The 24,719-nt window shown below is 32.0% G+C and overlaps 1 protein-coding gene and 1 pseudogene across 1 annotated transcript; one reads left to right on the forward strand and one right to left on the reverse strand.

Annotated features, from left to right (window-relative positions):
- Positions 1-5,608: 5,608 nt before the first annotated feature.
- On the reverse strand, positions 5,609-7,473 carry LOC140670651 (uncharacterized; annotated as a pseudogene).
- A 13,153-nt stretch (positions 7,474-20,626) lies between these two features.
- Positions 20,627-24,399, forward strand: LOC140670652 (uncharacterized). The gene is made up of 7 exons (XM_072901380.1): positions 20,627-20,682; positions 20,799-21,466; positions 21,882-21,994; positions 22,097-22,198; positions 22,300-22,426; positions 23,972-24,208; positions 24,365-24,399. The coding sequence occupies exons 1-7, from the start codon at positions 20,627-20,629 to the stop codon at positions 24,397-24,399; spliced, it is 1,338 nt and encodes a 445-aa protein (XP_072757481.1).
- The last annotated feature ends 320 nt before the right edge of the window (positions 24,400-24,719 follow it).

The following is a 24,719-nucleotide window of genomic DNA, read 5'->3' on the forward strand; positions in this document are numbered from 1 at the left end:
AAAAATTTATTCTGTTTCTTTACATAATTAATCTTATTGAGACAATTTTTTACCCACCTATTTTCAATTTTTAATAAGTTACTATTGGTGTGCATAAATAAAAAATAGTAAAATAAAAAAATAATTTTAGGAAATACATTTAAAAAATACTGACAAATGCGTGTGACGCTGGCATGTTCTCACTTTGTGAAAACTCATTAATTAATTCTGACTTATTTGTAATAGTTTAACAATTTTTTATTACTTAAACAAATAGCTCTGGCTATTAAAGAACAAAATAATTCGAAATTAATTAAATTGACGTGCGTTTCATTTTGTTTTCCAACCATTTTTTCAACTTTTTTTACCAAATTTTAAAAGCTTAAGATTTCCACAATAGAAACATTTACAAAGAGTTCCATGCGTAAAAATTAATAAAATATTTATTAAAAAAATTAAATGTAAAATTAGTATTAATATATAAAAATTTATAAATAAAAAAATATACCTCCGCGAAAATTTCTTTTCCAAAAACTTCTTTCGCAGTATCATGTTCTGGAGTCTTTTACACGTAGAACTAAAGCCTAATCTACAATGTGCTCTTTGCTTCTTGTTTCTTTAGAAATTAACCAATTGCAGTTGATTTTAAGAAGAATAATCGAACAGGATTGAATTAATTTCTTTAAAGAAACAGGAAACAAAGAGCACATTGTAAATTAGACCTAAAACTCCATGCTGACGTTTTTGTCTCTTAGAATGATTTAAATCACTTCGTCCGGCAAGCGTGTTATCATAGCCATTGAAAAAAATTTAATAGTGCACAAAAAAGCAACGTAGTTTATTTATTGGATTTATTTAATTTCACGTCACTAATTTTATTTATATTATTATTTATACATATGTAAGCTCACAAACTTTATTGTAGCTGCCAGAGTGTTCTAGCACTGTCGTGATACGTCTGCAGTAATTTTTGCAGCTCTTGCACAATGCCAAATAAGAACACAATAAACATAAACAAGAAAGAGAAAAATGATCTTTCTTTCTTGCCTGTGTTATTCTTTGTTCCTATTACCTGCTGCCTGGCATTGCAAGGGCTTTTATATTGTGGTATTCCTATAATCGTTCCAGACTGTAGATGTATTCTTTTTTGTGTCAGAAATTCTTTTAAGGATTTACTTGAAGGGTTTGAATTTGAAGAAAAAAGATTTCTTTATTCTGATTTATCAATACATACAAACTCAGTTGCAGGCACATTCTATAAATTCTTAGAAAAAATTTTCAAGATTAGAACTTCTAGAGCGTTTTTCACTATATCTTTAAACATATGACTTTAATGCTTTGTTTCAATATTATTTGAATTGATAGCTATTTCTCGATCAGATACCTTATCTATTTGAAAATCTGAATGGCACGTTATTACGTCTAGATAGACTCCTCGATTCTTTTCTTTCATGAAATATTTATGAATTATTAACAAATATCTGACCGGTGAAAAAGAAACTTTTCCGAGGCTATGATCAAGCCGCGAAAATATCTTACTTACATCTCTTTACTTACTTACATTATTTCTATTCAAAATTAAATCTTTAAAAATATATTGCACAATAAATTCAAATTTTAACTTAAGAGTATATAATATTAAGATAATATATAATAGTAATTTATTGGAATCCTTGAAAAGAGACTTAAAATTTTTATGCATCTTTTCAAAAGTATAATTAAGGGGGGAATCTCTTCTTTTTTGGTAAAAAAAATCGATTTTTTTTACGGAATCTTGTAGTTTAAGGTCTTGAAAATACTTCTGTAAAATTTTAATTTAAAATTAATTAAATTGTGAAAGTTATAAACAGTAAGCCGATTCGGCGCGCAGGTATATTTTGAAGCGCACAGCAGCTGTTTGAACTCCCTGCTGCGCGGTCGATACAATGTGCATAGATTTCATTGTGTTGACGAAAGGAAAAGAAGAAAGAAAGAAAGAAGAAGGCATACTGTATGGCCCTGGTATAACAGATTAACTGTCAATACTTGATATATCTTCATAAACTCAACTTGAAACTTTAAACGCGTTTTTCTCGAAACAGGTTTTTTACAATTGGTTGACATGATTTCTAAAAAACTATTCAATCGATTGACTTGAAATTTTAACTGCATGTTCAGAAAACATCCCTCTATCGCATGACCTACAGAAAAAGTGATACGTTATATATATTTTTTTTATTGCAAAAAAAATTACCAATTTTAAAAGTAAAATCGATTATTTAAGTTTGACAAGTCGCCATTTTCTCAAAAAAATTTTTTTTTGCTTACTTGTAGGTCAAGCGATAACTACATGTATGCAGAAAAAAACACCGTTTAATTTTTTTGTTTCAGATGATCAAGGGTTGATATCATGTCAACCAGCGATTGAAGCACTCCACGCGGCATCATAGTTGAGGAGGAATAGCAGGCGATATTGTTAATAAAAAAAATATTTTTAAATAAATAAATATATCATGCAAACATACGCAAAAGATGAAATTAAAACACTGCATAGTTTTGCTAAAAAAAATTCCCAAAAAAGTCGTTTTTTTTAACCAAAAAAAAAGAGATTTCCCACCTCAATTGCAAATAATATAAAATTTTATTTTAAAATCTATAAAATTACGACCAGCTCACTTTTGTACTTATAATGCCTCGGGGGATCTAATTTGTTTAATAAATATTCTAAAAATTTTTATGCATTAAAACTCTCTCTAGAAATTAAAAACAGTGTTGAATGAAAAAAATCGACTCAATGTAAAATTAATATTAATATAAAAAAATTGTAACTGAAAAGATATACCTCTGATAAAATTTCTTTTTCCAAAACTTCTTTGAGAATAATATATTCTGGAATCTTCTACACGTGGCACTAAAACTCAAAACATCCTCAATGCTGACGTTTTCGTCTCCCAAAATGATTTAAATCACTTTGATGGACAAGCATGTTAGTGTAGCCATCGAAAAAAATTTAACGATGCACGAAAAAGTTCACAACGTGATCTATTTATTGGTTTTTATCTAATTTCATTTATATACAATAACTCATACACGTGGGCTCGCAAAGCTTACTGTAGCATCTAACACTGTTGAAATGAGTCTGTAAAATGTAATAACTTTATATTAACTTCTATATGTTTCCTGTCGCGGGTGAATACTAGTGTACGACATCTAGTATTGGCTAAATGAATGATCGATGGATCGAGAGCCGAGAGGGCGCGCGGTAGAGAGGCGACAGTGCATAAAGTCACTAGAGGTGACTTTAGACAGTGCAGAGAACGCAGCGCGAGCGTGAAAGAGGTGTGTGAGTTCTCGCAAGACAAGAAAGAAATAAAGTTTTTCCTAGTAAAATAAGGTTATTATTTCTTTCGGCACATCCTTGACTGAAGAGATTTCCACGTGTCCTATACCCCTCCCTAACACCTCCAGTCATTTTAGACTGCAGATGCATTCTTTTTTCAGGGAGAAACGCTTCAAAGTATTTGACTGATCAATGGAAAGAAAGAACAAAGATTCTTTTATTCTGATAGGTCATACAAAACAATACATACGAACAACAGTTGCAGGCACATTTTATAAATTCTTGGAAAAACTTTCTAGATTACAACTTCTAGAACAACTGCTTTCCACTACTTTTTTAGATTTATTTTATGACTTTATAGATTTATTTTTTTTTACATGATATTTTTTGAAATACTTTCTTTATAAATTTAATAAAAAAACTGTATATTTAACTTGTCAAAGTTTTAATAAACACTAAATGTTTATTTGTAAAATTATTTTTTGTTATCGTTGTGATTAATAATAACACAAGTCTACAAGGTTCAGCTGTTTAAAAAATGTGAGTGATTTCTTACGTAATTTCGTGTGCTGAATCCAAATCTGGCGACAGAATTTGCCTGTCACGTTAGGTTATCGAAATATTTGAGGTTAAAATGCCCAAAAATGCCTATTTTGACCTATTTTAGGGCTTTATTGTGTGGGATCCAAATTAATTTCAATATTTTCATTACGGCCATCGTATAGCACCAGCTTTTAGCTTTAAGATGAATTTTCGTTTTTTGCTCTACAATTTTTTTTCGCTGAGATACAAAGGTCGATTCATCAAGGTTTGTGATACGACTAACGGTGAATTAAAGTATACGTACATTAACCAATGTATTAATTTCCGTTACAGAAATGGATTTCCATTTGGTATTAAAAAATTCGGTGTGTATACTTTTTCACAGACTAGAACACATTACACAGCGCGTGCTACGCACGCGCCATTTTTTTAAATTTCATTTTACAAAATAAAAAAATGAAAAAAATAAAATTGATAAAAAAATTTAAAATTACAATTAAATTAATTAAACAAAAATTTTAACTTCTATTATACTTTAATAAATTATAATTAAATACATTTTAATTAATAAATAATAAATTAAAATAACATTAATAAAATTTTAATTAGCTAACTTAATATAAGATTAATAATTATTTTTCTTTTTTGTCCACAACTATTATTTAAAAAGGATACAATATGAGAGCATATTATGAAAGAGATATATAATGATTTATATAATAAAATATATACTATATAATATTGTAGAAAATATTTAAAGTTTATATAACTCTAATAATATCTAACTTAATATACGATTATTAATTATTCTTCTTAACTGCAACATATATATTTTCTTAATTCATTTTTAAAAAAAAAGACATTTCGTTATTATAAGAAAAGAGAGTGAAAAACAAAGTATAAGACAAAAGTTGTCAGCATATTCGAATGATTATTCTAAGCAAAAAAGTTCATATACACTATTGATCGATTTAATTTTATTCCTAAAATATAAGTGATCTTAAAATATAAGTGATTATAATGAATGACTGTTATTATAATGTATAAAAGCCACTTTAAAAATAATGTACATTTTTTTTCTATCAATTTTTATATATTTTTAGATTCTATCTTTACTATTATACATGATACCAACATATTTTGTTTTATTAAAATTATTTTGTTTTGTCCTAAATGGCAATAGTTGTACTTTTTAAAAATAGTCATTTTAATAATTAACTTTTAAAAATAATTACGGAAAAAATGAATACATTTTAATAGAAACAGGCAAGATATTGGTATATACACGATGGTAAAAATATAAAATAAAAATTAATTTAAAAACAAATTCTACATTTGAATTAACCTTCGTAATTTCAATATCAATAAATTAAAGATATTCGAATAAATTAAATTATATAAAAATTAAAAAACTTTCATCATTATAGTCTTTTGCAACAAATGTATTTGTATTTTGGGAATTAAGCTGAATCAATTCATAATATATATATATATATATATATATATGCTCTTCAAGTAACTATTCAAATATACTAGCAACGTTTGTCGACTTTGTAATGAAATAGAATTAACATATTAATTAATAAATTTGTATATATTCTTTTTTTATAAAATTTAAAATTATTTAATATTTGAAAATTATTTTAAAGTTAAAATTTAAAAAGTGAGAAAATAATACAATAAACAATTAAATAAACAATAATCTTTACCTTCCAATTTTCTTTTTTTTGGTGTTGATACCCCTTTCAATAATAGAGGTAATAACATCTATCCTTCTAATTTTTTAATATCTTTTAAAACATTCACAACGAAATATGGTGCTTGAGCTGACAATTTAAAAGAATGTAATATATAATTTTCGTACATTTATATAAAATAGAAATATAAATATATCGATAAGTATTGTAATCTATATAATTAATTTTAATGTATAAATTTTATGCGAGATATGAATTGACGAAAAATTCTTATAAATATAATTATTTTTACCTGAATTTTCAATATGTCCTACAATTTCAATTTTATTTCCATTATTTACTTCGAGTTCGAAAAAATCATCATAAGAAAAATTTATTACGTGAACTTCCAATTTACGTATCCCTTCAGTTATGGATCCACAGCCAATAATTTTATTTAATTTTTTATTAAACGTTTTAGTAAAATTTGTCTTCACATATCCTTGCAAAACTATACGTATATATATAATTAATTTTAGAATATATTATTTTATATGTGTTTATTTGTTGTTATTTTATTTTTATTATTGTTGTTGTTATATTGTTATTACATTATGTATATATTTCATGATATATTATTATATTTTAATTATAAAAATCATTATTTATTTATATAAGTTATATTATTATATTATTATCATCATTAAAGTATCAAAGGCAACAAGAGTCCGGCTCTTGTTGCTTTTGATACTTTAATGATTTAATATAAAAAAGCCTTAATCTTTCTTTCTTTATATTACTATGTTGTATTGTCAATGTGTATGTGTATATATATGTTGATAGAACTTACTCATACGTTGATAATTATTATTTAACACTTCACTTATTGAAGTCTCTTTTGCTTCAATATTAACTATAGGTTCATATTTTCCAAGATTCGATAGTGTTGCTCCGAATTAACAATTCATATGGTACGTTACCTTTGTTAAAATCATGATTTTTTGGCTTTGTTGCTTGTGCTCCATCTATATGAATAATTTATTTTGCCATTGTAAAAAAAATAATATAAATAAGTATATATTATAATATTCAAAAAATTAATTAATAATTGTTTACATGATTTGATATGATGTTCTACATTACTAATTTCCTCATTCCACGCGATTACTTGTATACGTTTACCATTACCATTATTTAAAAAAAATTTTTTTAATTTATATTGTAGTTTTGAGCCTGCAATGGAGATTCAATATTATATCCAATAATTTCACTGAAAATAAAATATGTATTTAAATACACACACACACACACACACACGCACACGCACGCGCACACGCACACACACACACACACACACACACACATATATATACACACACATGTGTATGTGTGTGTATGTGTGTAATAAAAAGTAAAAATATAAAATGTAAGAATGATACTTTTGAAGGAATAAGAATAAAAAATAAATATTTCATACTTTAAAAAAAGCATTTACAATTGTACATTATGTATTAATCTTTTAAATAAAAAAAAATAAACTATTATATCAAATCTTCCTGATAAAATTAAAATTATATTAATAGCTTTAAAATTATTAATTATACGTTAAAAAAATATGTAATGTTTAAACAAAGAAATTTTTTTATAAAAATTGATTAAAATTTAAAAATAATATAAATTTTAAACATATATTTTTTATATTATTTAATATTATCCACATATCCAGTAATTTCACTGAAAATAAAATATGTATTTAAATACACACACACATACACGCGCGCACGCACGCACGCACGCACGCACGCACGCACACACATATATATATATATACGAGCTCTGTCTATAAAGTAACGGGACTGGCTCAAAAAAGAATATGTATTTACAATTTATAGCAAATTTATTGTTTGTCTCCTCCAATGTATTCCCCATTGGCACTCACACATCGACCCATTCTTCTTTTCCACTGGTCGAAGGCGTGTTGCAGTTCATTTTCTGATAACTGTTTTAATAGCTGTGACGTTTTCTTCTTCACGGCAAGACAGTGAACCAGCATTATTACAAAGAAGTTTTGATTAAGCCGAGAGAAAGAGTTAGAAAAAAACATTTTCAACAGTATGATAATAATAACAGTATAGATAAATAAGTAACAGTAACGTTATGCTCTATAAATATGTTATATTAATATGTTAAGTTAACAGAAAAATTTGTGTGGACCGTTTGTAACACACGATATATGTCCCAAACGGTGCAAATTTCCAACTGTGTAAGGACGGATTTTTTGATTAATTTGGAAATGATTTTTCCTCAGTGAAAATGTTGTGAGATCAATAATTTTCGAGTTATATACGATTGAAATATAATAATTTTTCGTAAACTAAACTTTGTAGAGTTAAAAGATGACAACACAACTCTATTCTCCAATTAATTTTAGGCGCAATTCACTTTAATAAAATTTTAATTTAAGGCATCCAATGTTTTTAAGATATTATCGAGTATAGTATAGAAACGCGCATAGCATATCCGCAAATTTATTTTAATATGTATGTATATATATATATATATATATATATATATATACACATATTAAAATAAATTTGATTTTAAGTTTTTAAAAAATATAAGATATTATCGAGTATATATATATATATATATATATATATATATATACATATTAAAATAAATTTGCGGATATGCTATGCGCGTTTCTATACTATACTCGATAATATCTTAAAAACATTGGATGCCTTAAATTAAAATTTTATTAAATATATATATAGAACGTCTCTCCCAACGCGTCCACTGAGTATAGATTTATTTTGATATGTATGCAAATTCACGTATTTCATCTGTTATTTATTGATTATCAATCATTTTTTCAAATGTCGAATAAATAAAACGTCAATTTTTTTGAATTTGAAATTTTAATCTTATCTCTTTCGTTTATTTGTCTACCGTTGAATTTAATTCATCCGTCGTATTAGTTTCAAGTGTTCGTGTTCATTCACAATATTAGTAATCACATTGAATAATCAAATTCATGTGCTGTAACTAAACATCAGGTAAGAAAATGTATATCTTTTTTAATTTTATTTTTTAAAATCTTTCTGTTACTGTTTTCTAAAATCGTACCCTAATAAAATATAATATCGTAGTATATTGATATTATTTATATAATATTACATTTTTAAATGAGAATTAACTAAAATTCTCATATGATATAATAGTTTTGTCAAATTATTTATAAGATTTATATTTGTATATAAATTCATTTATATAATTGTTTTTGTACATAAAAAACATAATTTCTAATTATATATTGTAGGGAATTAGAAATTATGTTCGACGGTTATTTTTCGAGTTTATATTTTGTTCATGTTTTGTTTGTATTTATCACCTTCGATGTATTATTGCCGAACGAGAGGTCGAGGACGTTTTAACGCTTTTTGAGGCAGAAGACGAAAGACTGACGACGGGAACGGTCGACGAGCGAGCGAGTATAGTTTTGTCTTTCCGATCCATCCGTTTTCCTATACATATATGTTATCGTTGTACGGGAATCGAATATATTTTATTAATTATACGTACTATCAAATTAATTCTCGGGTTAAAATTTATTTCACTACCTAAATCCCGATAATTCCCTACAATATATATGTACGTACGTAAGTACGTATGTATGTACGTATGTACGTATGTATGTATGTATGTACGTACGTACGTACGTACGTACGTATGTATGTATGTATGTATGTATGTATGTATATATGTTTATTTTATATTTGTATCAAAATATATGTATACATGTAAAACAAATTTAACCCTAAATTTTTTCTAGAATAAATGTATTTATTGTTATATTATTATTGCTTATTATTTACTAAGTAATTTTATTTTTGTTAAAGGAAGAAAGAAGAAAAAATTATATTATATTTGTGTATAAAATATTTAACGATAAAAAATAAATATGGATCAAAGCAAAGAGCAGTATAAATTTAAACACAAATGATTCATCGATGCCTAATTACGTACACGAGAGAGAAAAACAATATGAAAATTTAAATATATTAGATTTATTAACGCCTAAGGAAATTATTGATAATGTTCAGTGTTATGATTCAACTGTGTGAGTATAAATTTATTTTTATTAAAAACTTATTTCTATAGAAAAAAATATAAATATACATATATATATATATATATATATATATATATATATATATATATATATATATATACAGGGTGGACCATTTTAATCTATCCAATCGAATATCTCGAAAACCAAGCCCGGGAGAGAAAAATGTTTCAGACAAAAGTTGTATGGTTTCGAAGGGGCCGTAAGATGGTACCATTGGTTTAACCTTGAAAAGTCATTTGAAGGTCACGTGAAGGTCACTTCAAGTTTTTTACATGGAGCACCCTATATATTTTTACATATTCTTGTAGATCATCTCGAGAGCTTTCCAAAACACTTATGACAAAGTATTTTTCATTAAGTATTTTTTGAGTTATAAGGCTTCAAAGTTGCAGAATTTTGACATAAAATACAAGATATCTCATAAAATATTCATTTTTTTATTATCTTACTCTAATACTTTTATGCACAGAATAATGAGACGAATCAATTGGTGTAAAGAAAACACATAATTATGTTAAAGTAAAAATGTGTAACTGTTAGTTGCAAATTCAGATTTTTAGTTTAACATAATTATGTGTTTTAATTATGCCAATTGATTCGTCTCGTTATTCTGTGCATAAAAGTATTAGAGTAAGATAATCAAAAAATGAATATTTTATGAGATATCTTGTATTTTATGTCAAAATACTGCAACTTTGAAGCCTTATAACTCATAAAATACTTAATGAAAAATACTTTGTCATAAGTGTTTTGGAAAGCTCTCGAGATGAGCTACAAGAATATGTAAAAATATACAGGGTATTCCATTTAAAAAACTTGAAGTGACCTTCACGTGACCTTTAAATGACTTTTCAAGGTCAAACCAATGGTACCATCTTATGGCCCCCTCGAAACCATACAACTTTTGTCTGAAACATTTTTCTCTCCCGGGCTTGGTTTTTGAGATATTCGACTGGATGGATTAAAATGGTCCACTCTGTATATACATATTTACTCTTTACCTTTTTCCTTTTCTTTTATTACTGCCGAAACACGCTCCAATCATCACTTTCGAGATTAAGACATATTCGATTATTGGTTGTTATTTTCACGAGTTCCGAAATTTTGTTCAACCCCCACAAAAGTCCTTTCTCGTATTTTATAGTTAGATTCACAATTTTTGGCAGTTCTAAGTTGTCACTCTCAGAGAGAACACCTTCGACATGTAACTTGTGCCTAATAAAGTCTTATAACCAGATAACTGCGTCTTTTATTCATTACGTCGCGTCCAGTACGTAACAATTACATTATCTATTGTGTGTAAAATTGCTTCATCGAGATTCGAATTTCGATGTAATCGAACTCTGTTGCTTCATTGTTATCCACAATAAAAAGTTGACCATAACTTGGTATTTCATTTGGTACAGAATATAATGCAGTATTAATTCGATAATAGATTTGACCTTGAATTTTGAAATAAGGTCCACGTCTTTGTGCACTAAAATCTGATATGTTTGCATTAAACGACGCAAATGAAAATGCATTATTATATGCACGAATACGATTTTAAAATGTTTTGATTTTGGATGACTTTCAGTAAACAATTCATAAAGTACATGCGGAGGTCGAGGTAAAGAATTTAACTCAACAGTCCCATGGCTACAACAATCGTTAAATGTTACCTTTATTAGCTACTTTTTCAGCATTAAAATGTTTCACACCACAATGTTCGCAACGTAAATTCATTTCTTCTATATAATGTTCTACAATATTTTTTAATTGAATAATGTGAGATGTGTTAATGTCTATATATCCTTTTTCTAAAGCTCGATTGCTTTCATACCACTTTATTTGTTTATTTTTATTAATTATGTTATGCATTGATTTTGATTTTAATGTTTCATCATATATAATAATATTTTGTGATACTAATTTATCTAAATTAATACAATTTTCAAATCTATTTTCATCTAAATTTAACAATCTATTTGATGTGTTAGGTATGGCAGAAATAATATTTAATAGTATTTAATGAAGTTTCTGCATTATTAACACTTTGAATTATTGTAACATCATCGTTAACATTAAACAATTTTATATCGTTTATTGCACTAATTTCATTATTATTTTTAATCACAGAAACATTTGTACCAATCATTTGCGCGGTGGTAACTGTTTCATTTGCTGAATATATTACTTTTGTAAGTGAAGTAGAAGCATGAGAATCTATTACTATGTTTTTCAAAAAATTTGAAGTTTGTATATTTGAACAAATTTCACTGGCATTTAACAAAAATTGCGAATCTTTCTTAGTTATCATTCGCTTCGCTTCTCGCTTCTCAGCTTGAGATTTGGCTTTTCTTTTTCGTTTTTACGTTGATATTTCTCTTCTTCTTCAATTGATCGAGTTATCTTTCTTCGAGGCATAATTATTATTTAAAAATTTCAATAAAAAGCAGTAATAATAAATATTTTTTCACACACGTTACAGAAATATATAAATTAACTTTAATAAATTAAAGATAATAAAACAAAATTAATGTTTAATATTTAAAATAAATAACAAATTAAAATAATTAAAAAGTCAGTTTAGTATCACAATATAAATACAAAATATATTAATGTAATATCAACTTTAATAATGACTTATAATAATTCAATTTAATTTTAATTCCGATTACAATTAATATAATATTAATTTAATATATATTCAAATTCATTTATATCAAGTTTATATATTAATATGTCAATATCAAATTAATTTAATATTAAACTAATTCAATTTAATATGAATTAGTTCACAATATTAATTTAATTTAACAATTTAATATAATTCTGAAATTATTAATGTATTATGCGATATGGTGGAGAAAAAGATGTTATTAACTAAGAGAAGGATTTATTGAAGATATAGAGTATAATATAATGGTGTACGCACAGAATGACGGCTGGATCCAGACTACTCTGAGAGACTGCACTGACTCATCGTGCTCTCTCAATATCTTATAATAGTGATTCATCGTGCTTTCTCAATATTTTATCTGTTATAAACAATGCTAGATACTCGCACCGTATGATCTAGCCGCTAATGCTGCAACGGTGAACCGATATCTTTCTGTTATAAACAATGCTAGATACTCGCGCCGTATAATCTAGCCACTATCGCCTGCAACGTCGCAACAGCAAGCGCGCACATAAAACTTCTAACAACAGTGCAGTATGTTAAATAATGTGTTTTTTAATCCTACAGTATTATCAAATTAATTTAATTGTATTTCAACTCTACATTAATTTAAAAATCAAAGATAGTTTCAGTTCAACAATTTGATAAAAATTTTAATTTAATAATTCAAATCGAAGTCAATTCAATAATTCAAGTCAAAACCAATTTTAATCCAATCAAAATCAATTTCAATTTAAATAAGAGCCAATTTCAATGAAATTAAAAGTTAATTTTAATCCAAATCAAAGTCAATTTCAGTTTAAATCAAAACCAATTCAAATCAAACTCAATTCAATAATTCAAGTCAAAACCAATTTTAATCCAAATCAAAACCAATTTCAATTTAAATCAAAGCCAATCTCAATCAAAGTCAAAGTCAATTTAAATCAAAGTCTAAGCCAATTTCAATCAAAATCAAAGCCAATTTCAATCAAAGTAAAAGTTAATTTCAATCCAAATCAAAATCAATTTCAATCCAAGTCAGAGTCGATTTCAATTCAAATCAAAACCAATTAAAAGTTAAATCTAATTTCAATGCAAGTAAAAATCAATTACAAATTAAGTTGAAATCAATCCAAGTCAATTTCAATTTAAATCCAAGTTAATTCTAATCCAAATTAATACTAATTTTAATCAAAGTTAAATAATAAATAATATTAGTAATATTTAGTTTTGTTGATTACCTGAAAAAGAAAATAATTAATATTAGTAATTATGTACATAAAGTAAACTGCGTTTTATTAAAAAAAAGAAGTTATAAAAGAATCACTTAGAAAATACAATAATTATTATCATCTTGAATATTTCTTAAATAAATAAAATAAAAATTCTACTATTTGAGCTTGTATAGTGACACATTTTGGTTACGTTTTTTTCTATGAAAAAATCTTTAAAGAAATTAAAAAGAATTTTACTTAAAATATTTATATTAATATATATATAAATTTTTCTTTATCTTTCCTTCTTTTATTTTATATATATTTTTCCCTTATTTTATTTTTTTACTTTTTTTTACTGTTTTCTTCTTTTATAATTCTTTCTCTTTTTTTCTCTTTCTTTCTTCTTCTCAATTAAATTTTACAAACTGAAAAAAGCAAACATTTAAATAATTAGTAAATATTCTATAAAGATTAGATAGATATTTACAGAAAATTTGTAATTTCTATGATGAATATCCATTAGATGTCTAATATTTTATCTACATAAGTAATATAATTTTAATTATATTTAACTCCTTAAATAAATTAATAAAAATTTAACACTGGATAATAACTACTTTTATTACAAGATAAATGATCTTTTATACATACACGAAAACTTTTCAAACTCTTTATATGCTTTTATTGTAAACCTATTTCTATAATTATAAACCTGTTATTTTTATATTAATCATAATATGCTTTCTGCTCTTTGATACTTAAGAAAACTTTTGTATAATTAATTAATATGCTCACAATATAGTTCAATTCGAACTATTTAATTTGATATAATTTTATTATGGCCTATCTCTTTTAATTTAAAAGATAATGTTACGTCCAGGTCCGTGGAAAGGATGGGTCAGAGGAAGGGCATAACAGGAACTGTTCTGATGTCAAAATTCTTACTGACTAGTGACTCGGTCGAGCGAGCTGGAGGTTAGCAAAGCAGGTAAACGACGGGTGTCGTTATTACACTGTTTATGCTAACGCTCACTCGGTAGTCCCTTTTTGGTCAGAAAATCGAATCTCTTTTACACGGGACGGGACCAAGTGTGATCTTATGCAAAGATGATTGAGGGAGTTAAATAAATTTATCTATCATTTAATTATTTTGATTTACATTTATTCAATTAACGCTATACATAAGATCTTATTATTTTGTAATTTTAGTATCGGCCTTAGATTTATTTGTGTATAAGTATGTGTGTATGTGTGTGTGTGGATCGCGGGTGTTACATAAGTACGGAGGTCATCAACCAGAAAAGAAGGGGAACGAGTGCGATTTTAAAGATTTTATTTTGGTTGGTATTTGTTACAATAGTTTATTAGAAAATAATAAAAATTTTCGAAAAGTGTGATAAGTGTTTCGTCTTTTCGCGAGAGAAGCTGTCTTTAACGTACTTCTAGCACGTTCGAAAGTTCGGTAGTGGTATAATTGAAAATAGCTGAGTGCGTACGTGAAACAAAAGTTGCCCAAAATGTCATGTGTTCGGGAAATAATTTGAAAGTGCATCGCTTATTGCAAGCAAATCGCGCTGGCGATAGAAACCGCGAAATATTTGAGCGCGTTGAGTGATGACGATCGCTCAAATTATCGCGTGTTTTTTGCGTTTGCTAGCATATGTCCTAGTGCACTGCTAGCAAATTTGTACCGGCTAGGCCGGTTCTACGGCGATGCTCGCCGTTATTTACGGCAGGCGAGATAATAGAATCGCGCCGTACCGTGAGGTCGGAAGACGAGGAAGATTACGGAGGTCTGGTTGCTTTCCTCCTAGTAAACTACCGCCGAAATTTGTCAACTAGTAAATTAATATATAATATTTACCGTTAAATCTTTAAATTCCCCATTATTCTAAATTTTCTTACAATAAAATTAAAGGTAATCTTCCTAATGTCGGTGTGGTGGCTTCTCACATCGTGGTAAGGCTAAGACGTCCTGCGGAGGAGGAAATTGAAGCTGGACCTTCGCGTAAGTTTATGATGATGATAGATATCAATGTTCAGAAAATTTACAAAATATTAATAAAATAATATTAAATTTCATATTTTTGGGAAGAGCTCGCGTACGATCTTTCTCGCCTTTTCTTGCGCATGACGTCGAAACGGATGACGATGACATCCACACTGTGAGCACGCCCGATTCTGAGATTTTCACTCAGGGTAAGCTTTTCAAAATATACAAATTTATCAAACGTTAAATTATTATGTAAAATATTTATATAATAAAAATTTAACGTTGTTTCTCTTTTTAAAGATGTGGTCAAAATTCCGGACGAGCAAGAAGAAGAAGAAGAGGAAAATAACCGTAGAGAAGAGCGCATTATAGAGGAGATTTTCATCGATGATGATGATGATGATGAGGAAGAAGAGAACGTCGGTGCTCTTGTAACGGAAGAAGGTAACGTCGTTATTTTATTAGAGGATATTGATGTTCAAATTTAATCACGAGTGAATGTAATTTTCTTTTTTTTTCATAGAGTTTAACTACGCCCCGCGACGTACCAGTATTTCATATTCACCGGTATATGAATAGCTGATCGGTGGTAAGAAACAAAATACTGGCTAACAAAGTAAGCACTCTTATGATTAGGTCTGAATATGAATAAAGAGCAATCTCATAAATTCAATTTTCATTTTTATTAACGTTAATTTTATCTTTTTTACAGAAGTACAAAGAGGAGGTGGCGTGGCACGCAATGTCGCGAACTCGGCGCGGAAAACACCGTCCGCGTGAAACAACGCGCTAGAGGAGGAGGAGGAGGAAATCGCGAGGGATCGTGCTGGCTCTGCTTCAGAGACAGAGCAGGCGGAAGAGGAGGAACTGCAGCAGCAGCAGCATCAACTTCATAGTTAGGTGCAACAAATGTCGCAGGTCGGAGAAAATTTTAGATATATTAACGTATTATCGGAAAATATGCGTAAATTTTGTTACGTCCCAGCACCAAAATTTTTTCATTTACTTTTAAGAAACACTAAACTTATAATATAAATCCAAATAACAAGTTACCGACTACATTTTAACCGATAAGTTATTCACTAAGACAAGTTACCCATAATCGTTACCGACTCTAGCCGACAGCCCGAAACGTTAATTATAAAATAGCCGCTTTCTCACCACCATAAGACCCCGCTATTCCAAACCCTTAGATAATCCTTTCTACGCGTCCACCCTACTCTTCAACCCTGACCCGCGTAAACCGAGGGACCTCGAAACAGTCCCAAAAATCGACACATCAGTTCGAGACTCTGAGCGATGCACTTCTCTCTCTAGAAGTGCTCCTTATCCTTGCGATTCTAGTTCTATACACGATTCCATTTCCAAACACTGTTCCAAATCAGCACGCTTTCTATATCCACATTCGTTTCCATTTCGGTACGCGATCCTATCCCATACGGTTCCTCTTCAACGTCATTCTACCTCACGCGAGCGCATATTATATCGTTACGACGTCCGTACACCTTGCGTCAGTTCTCCGTGCCGATAGCTTTCTGATCTATATTCACGCGTTACCACTGTAACCATCCAATGTAAGTTTAGTCAAAATATACATATATTAACGATATCTCATTGTGCATTAATACCGAAACGTACCTGAACCTAGTTCGCATTTTCTACGTTTGGCGTCATATTAAATTTCAATCCGACCCTCAACAGACCTGATTTCGACCATTAACCAACGACGTAGCGGTGCAGACAATTGCACGCTCGTTATTACCCCTTCCCAGCCGATATTGTGCTAATACTCTGCACATACGGTACTCCTACCCTAAAACCAAACTTATACCTTCTCCTGGAAGCATCGTGCTAATATTCTGCACATGCCACCTCCCTACTTCAAAACCAATGGTCAAACCCAGCGAACACGCGAACTAATTTGATCTTTTTGTAGATGCCAAAAATAAGAAGAGGCGGACACAAATTCCACGCGCGACATTTATGTTACGAATATAAATACGCCCCCGTCAGCCAAGCGGATAGTGAATTCCTCGGGACGGATCGTCTATATTTTGACTTAGAATGCGAGGCGTACTTTAACCCGGCCCTACGAGCGAAGCAGGTCAAACCTCTGAGAACGGACATCCGCATAAAGTCTATGGGATATTTCCCGTGGCCGCGCAAACTAATACCGTTGGACACGCAGCTACTGTTTCTCCCTTTGCCGCCCGCGAATTACGTACCGGGAGATCCGAGGAAGACCCGTTATCTCCAGATACGCGACGAAATATTATACTTAAATTACGGGTGTTCCATCCCCGAGCACTGGGGTTCCGCGAACAACCGATAATAATAGATTAGCATTACGCGGAACGAAATATAACAATATTTTGTAGCAGCGTTATTCAAGATATGAAACTTAGAAAATCCAGAGTTTTCTCGTGCCGACACTTTTTACGACCGACCCTTTTTTTTGCTTCTTGCGCTTGAACCAGCTCGCCTTCTGCTAAACCCTTATGAAATAGTATTTTTGCTCCGCGCTGCCGAGGTCGGTTTACGACCTACCCTTTTTTTTTATTTTCCTATGCTTCGCGTTGACTACTTTTTCTCTTGTCGAGATTTTCCCGAAAATAACACTTGCTTCCAAATTAATACTCGTTTCAAATATTGTATAACGCGCGTTTTATTTTATTCATTAAATTGTAAACTATCAATATCTAACTGAATAAATACAAGAAACCTATCTCTTGTTATTTAATTATTTGTATTCTTTCCCTGTTCCGACCGCGACTAATAACAACGCTTTATACGGGCAATAACAATAATAATATTTAACCATAACTTACTGACGACACACCTACATGTGTTACGGACAACTGCGCCCCGCACAGGAGGGCCATCCCTCCCCTCCCGCCGTCGAAGCGCGTCACCGACTAGAAAACGTCCGTTGCACCTACATCTCGGGTTTCGCTCACAAATTATAACTCACCCCGTATTGCGCATCTTGTTTTGTAAATTCCGACAATATCGATAGAGACTCTTACGCGTACTTCAACGTACATCTCGCGATCGACAGCACGCACTATTCCGGCGTGTATTGCACGGTTTGCCTTCGTAATCTAGCAGAGTTTTTCCCGTTCGACTGCGACCGGTGCGTTAACGCTTACGCTGACTTCCGCAGAGGTTTAAAAAATAGAAACATCTCTTACTATTCGTTAGCGGACCCTATTAAAGTTTTCGTTGGCGGAACCATTCCCGAGGTTCACATCACGCGACTTCCCTTAGTCGGTAATCGCCATTTCCTTTTTTTTTTTTTTTTTTTTTTTTTTTGTGTTAGACACTGCCGCATCATCATATACACGGTAACACCGCCGTCATATCCCTATTACATCGCCTTTGGTAAGGGAAAACATTCATCGTCTGGATAGGCCTAGTCGCGGGGAATCCCCAGAAGCCTAGCTTCTGAAATACGCGACCGGTCAGGCGAAAGGTCCGAGCACTCTTAAGAACCGCGACCCCGCTTGACGTAACAATGTAAACATTTCGGGGTGATCGGTAGAGAAGCGAGTATCGCAATACGTCCACTGGCTGAAGGCAGCGGTATTTATAAGTCTTTAGAAAACGCGTTTCGCGAGATTCATGCGTACGCTGTACAATCGTACGTATCGGGTGATTACGTGAGGTTATCGTTTGATTCGGCAAACTTGACTCATGGGCTTGCGGGGTTATCGTTTTGTCCGGTACGTAACTTTACACACGAGGATATTTGGCGTCTCGTAAGTTCGGTAGCGCAGAGTGCGTGTGGACTCGATATCGCGCAAAATTTTAATATACGAGTTTTTAACGTCACGGTTTCCTCGGGTTACGGGCGTGTCAAATTAACACGCGACGATATCGCGAAGCGCTCGATATTATTAATCGAAAATACAGATAATTTATGTTTTCCGCGCTCCCTCGTAGTAGCTCAGATTCATTGCAAGCGCGGGATGAAATGCGGTAAGATACCAGCATTCCTCGTTACAAAGCAATTTAGCGTTACAGCTGACGAGCAACACCGGTGTCGTGATTCCTAAGGAAGGTTGCAGGCTTCAAGAAATCGAGCGCTTCCAACGATATCTCGTCAGTGACAATATCGCGATCGTAGTTTACAATTTTAGTACTTTCGGTCACGGGGTGAAACCGCTGTACGGAATCTCGATGCTCGCTACTCTCGGACGCGAATACAAAACTCGTTTAAATATCATGTATTATGAGAATTCGCGTCATTATAATCCGGTATTAAATTTAAAAGCCGTTGCCGGTTCTCGTGATTATTGCGCGGCGTATAATACGATTTATTGAAACGAAAAGAGTGCTCACCGGTGCTTACATAAATGTCCGCGTTGTTTCGCCATGTCCGCGTGCGATCAGTCCGATGCGGAAATCGTAAAGTGCGAGACGTGCAACAAAACGTTTTACAGTACTTTGTGTTTCGAGCGACATCGGCTTGAAAAATCTTACAACGCAAAGTCGAGTATTTGCAGCATTGTACATTTTTGCGATAAATGCGGGCGTGTTGTTTATACAAATTCGAAACACGAATGCGGGGTTTTTTATTGCAAATTATGTCGGTTGCAGCAGTCGCGAAATCATTTTTGTCATATGCAATCTCTTCCTCGCGTTAATGGTTTTTCTACCGAAGTAACCTCGTCATCGTCGTCAGCGTTGGTTACTACGACCACGGTAGGGCGGTTAGAGATCTTATCAGATGAAAGAAAAGATACGCTGAGCAAATTTGATAATGCGAACCAGAACGAGCGCGGTCATGAAAAGGGTCATGTAGCGTTTGTTTTTTACAATTTCAAATCGTCGTGTTAATGGTTTTTCTACCGAAGTAACCTCGTCATCGTCGTCAGCGTTGGTTACTACGACCGCGGTAGGGCGGTTAGAGATCTTATCAGATGAAAGAAAAGATACGCTGAGCAAATTTGATAATGCGAACCAGAACGAGCGCGGTCATGAAAAGGGTCATGTAGCGTTTGTTTTTTACAATTTTGAAACGCGACAAGACGAGACATTAGAGGGCACAAAATCTGTGAAAAAGCACATTCCAACATTGTGTATCGCGCAAAATTTGCGAGACGTGTGTGCAAGAAAACATGTCCGTGTGGTGTCGTTGGTGCGGTACGCGGGAGTTTATATTTCAGCATGAACCGTTAGTTAAACAATTTGTTGATTTTGTCACGCGCCCCTTAATTAATTTCAAGCAAATCATTTGCATAGCACATAATGCAAAAGCATTCGACGCGCAATTTATTTTACAATATTTAGTGGAGCATCAAAGCCAGTTAGAGCCAAAAGTAGTTTTAAACGGCACGAAGATACTAGTCTTACGATAGGACGTACAAAATTTATCGACAGTATTAATTATATGCTGATGCGTTTATCGGAATTGCCAAAGACTTTCGGGTTGGAGGATACACCGGATAAAGGTATTTTCCTGCATTTGTTTAACACTGTCGAAAATCAAACGTATGTCAGACCGTTACCAGCCGTACATTATTATTCTCCTGGAAATATGAGATCAAAAGAGCGCGAACGCTTTCTTGCATGGCATGCCGAAATGACGCAGAAAAACGTCGTATTTGATTTTCAACGCGAGATTCGTTATTGTCGTACCGACGTTGACATTCTTCGACGAGCGTGCATCGCTTTTAGAAAAATTTTTATAAACCGCAGTAACGTATGTTCGTTCGAGGAATGCACAACTATTGCCTCGACGTGCATGACCGTTTTCCGTAAAAACTTTTTACACGAGAAGGAAATCGGTATTATTCCTCCAGGCGGATACAGGAAAACGTTTAATTATTCGCGTAAAGCTCTGCAGTGGTTGGTATGGATGGAATGTGAACTCGGCCATCCGATAAATCATGCGGGGCGCGCGCGTGAATATTGCACGGTTGACAGCACGCTCGTCGATGGATACTTCGAGGCTACGAGTATTAAGGGAACGAAAGAACGGCGCGTATTACAATTTCATGGTTGTTTTTAGCACGGGTACCCTACTTGTTTTCCTTTAAATCGCGATAAAACGCTTTCGTCGGCAGCGGAACGCAGAGATACGATCGAGTCGCGTTACGAGCAAACTCTCGCGACGTCATGGCGGCTTCGTCAACGGGGATACTCGGTAACGGAAAAGTGAGAGTGCGACTTTGATCGCGAAATGCGCGATAATCGAGAGATGCGCGAATATCTCGTTAACCATTCTCTAGTGGAAACACCACCGCTCGATCCTTCGCGATGCGTTTTTCAGCGGGCGTACGGGAAATATCGTACCGCGATATGAGGTTACAGGCACGCAGAAAATACGTTACGTGGACGTATGTTCTCTATATCCCTACGTATTAAAAACAGGTGGTTTTCCAATCGGTCATCCGGATATTTATGTCGGTGCAGAATGTTCTGCTTTAATCGGAATGGGGCCCTATTATAATTTTGACTCACTCGAAGGTTTCATTCGTTGCACGGTACTTCCTCCCCGCGACCTCTTTCATCCGGTTCTTCCCTATCGTGTTCGCGGAAAATTGTTATTCGCATTATGTCGTAGTTGCTGCGAAACATTTTCACAGACGGACTGTACGCACGATCGGCCTAGCGAGCGCGAATTCACCGGCACGTGGATATCCTGCGAATTACGTAAGGCCATTGAAAAAGGTTATTTCGTGACATCGGTAAGCGAAATTTGGCAATACAACGTTAGCCAGTATAATCACGCGACTCGACAGAACGGATTGTTCGCCGAATATATTAATTCATTTTTGCAACTTTTAAGCAGGAGGCAAACGGATGGTCGAGCGAATGCGAGAACGACAACGCGGCTAAAGAACGATACCTGAGGGAGTACAAAGAAACCGAAAATATCGTTTTCAATAAAAGTAACATCGGAATCCCGATTTACGGTCGGTCGCGAAACTTTGTTTAAATTCATTTTGGGGAAAATTCGGTCAGCAATCCAATATGCCCAACATCGAAATCATTAAAACGCAACAGCATTTCGCAACATTAATAACAAGTCCGGAGCACGAAATAACCAATATACTGCCTGTAAACAACGAGGTGATGTATGTTTCGTGGCGACTGCGACAGAAAGCCGTTGTACCTTCTCCAATAACTAATGTCGTAATAACTGTGTTACGTCTGGTGATAATTTAAAACAGAAATCTGTAAAATTCTCTACAAGTCTAAGATTGAGTAATGAAAAATCAAAATAAAACTTATTTTAGATATTCTTAGTACTTTACTAATAGATATTATTTATGTTTTATTATTTATACTTATGTTTGATTATTATATTTAAATTCGTATATTAACAACGGTTATGAGAGGTTCTATAATAAAACAATGAGAATTTCTCCTTTAAGAGTCTCTGATGCGTAACACATATAAATTTATATTTTTTCCTGGTTTTTTGTCACCCTGCGTTCATTGGGTTTACTGGGATCCACGAGTTAGTGATCTATCACGATAATTCCTATAAATCTAATAATTTACTACTCACCCAACTTTTAATAAAATACAACTTATTTCGTATCTTCAATTTTTCTTGAGATGAAGCCCTCAATGTTCTCTGAGATGGTCGAAGAAATTATATACGTATATATATATATAGGCTATGAGTATCTTGGTAGAGTAAAGATCTTCTCCCTTATTATGGTATGTCAAATGCCCCTGTATTGATTATAAAAATACAAGAGTATATCTATAAAAAGGTGCGCGCTAAACTAACGAATACAAAATACTCGAGTAATGTAACGAATGCAGCGAAATTAGTAAGTCGGTGTTAATTAGTTGACGGTCGGAAGGCGACTGTTCTTTCTTTGCCTAATGAGGCGGGGATTTTTGACTGTGGAATGCTGTCGCCCTCTCTCTCTCTCTCGCTCTCGCTCTCGCTCTTGCTCTCTCTCTCTCTCTCTCGCTCGCTCTCTCTCTCTCTCTCTCTCTCTCTCTCTCTCTCTCTCTCTCTCTTTCTCTCTCTCTCGTGTAATACCGTTTGTTCTGGTGGTCGGTATGCGGCTCCCAATTTTGTTTATAGACGATTCGGCCGTTGGTTGATAAGACGAGCGTTCCTGCTCGTCTTAAGAGCGTCTTATAATTTTGTATAGTATTCGGAGTACAATTTTTGTCGGATAGATTTTTCTTCTCTTCGAGTTTTAATGAACAGAGTTATTAATGAGTCGGTTTTTAATCGGTGTGAGTCGTAATAATTTGAAATAAAATCTGCTTATTCCTTACATTATTCGTTACTAATATTAAGATTCTTTTGACGTATATATATATACTTATATCTATAGTATTAATAGCGTAACCTCTTCAAGCTTGCTCTAGATAGATTTATGCAAATCTCTTCACTCGGTAATGATTAAATTTTAAAATTTTAATATTTTCTACTTGGCCGTCACAGCTGCATATAGCACAAACGCGCTTGAAATTATATTCTTATTTAGAACGTTTAGATCGTCGCGTCTTATATTACAATATGGATTCGTGTATTTACGTGAGCACCGGTGAGCCTGACGAGTACGAGCCGCGTACGGGAAATTTTCTGGAAGATATGACCGACGAACTCGAGAGCCACGGTCGTAGTAGCTACATCGAGGCGTTCGTGTCTGGTGGGCCTAAATTTTACGCTTACGTTGTACGTACTCCCGAGGGTCGTATACACGAAATTTGTAAAGTTAAAGGTATAAGCCGTATTTTTGAAAACTCCCGTCGTATTAATTTTAATAGCATTAAAGACTTATTATTAAAGCGTGAAAAATCACGAGAAAATATAAAAAAAAAGAGAATAAAGAAGAAGAAAATAAAACAGTTACAAGCGCGATAAAATTAAATTTTAGCGCAATTCGGCGAACTGCGTTTCACGAGATCGTAACGCGACCCGATATAAAGGAATGCGCTCCGATATTGGTAAAGCGAAGATTTATCAATAGTCGGTTTTCACTACTGTATGGATATACAGAGTAGCGTCTTCTTCTATTTCTTTTATTACATTAAACAAATTCGCATATTTTCCGTTACGTTAGCCGTAATTTTATTGTAAATCACCAAAGTTTTTATGTATTGGGTAATTGCAATAAATAAAAATTTCTAAAATTTGTAAATTTATGATAACAAATAGTATTAAAATTATAATGTAAAAATGTAAAAATTTAGTAATAACAAATAATACTAGAAATAAAAGTGTAAAATAAT

The sequence above is a fragment of the Anoplolepis gracilipes genome, chromosome 10 (assembly GCF_047496725.1).
Source record: "Anoplolepis gracilipes chromosome 10, ASM4749672v1, whole genome shotgun sequence".
Classification (NCBI taxonomy): Eukaryota; Metazoa; Arthropoda; class Insecta; order Hymenoptera; family Formicidae; genus Anoplolepis; species Anoplolepis gracilipes.

Bases quoted from the DNA above. Each gene is read 5' to 3' on its own strand.
- LOC140670652 (XM_072901380.1), top strand. From the start codon at position 20,627: ATGTCCGTGTGGTGTCGTTGGTGCGGTACGCGGGAGTTTATATTTCAG. The intron at 21,467-21,881 runs GTATTAAGGGAA...TATTAAAAACAG, and splicing joins TGGATACTTCGAGGCTACGA to GTGGTTTTCCAATCGGTCAT. The intron at 21,995-22,096 runs GTACTTCCTCCC...ACATTTTCACAG, and splicing joins AAGGTTTCATTCGTTGCACG to ACGGACTGTACGCACGATCG.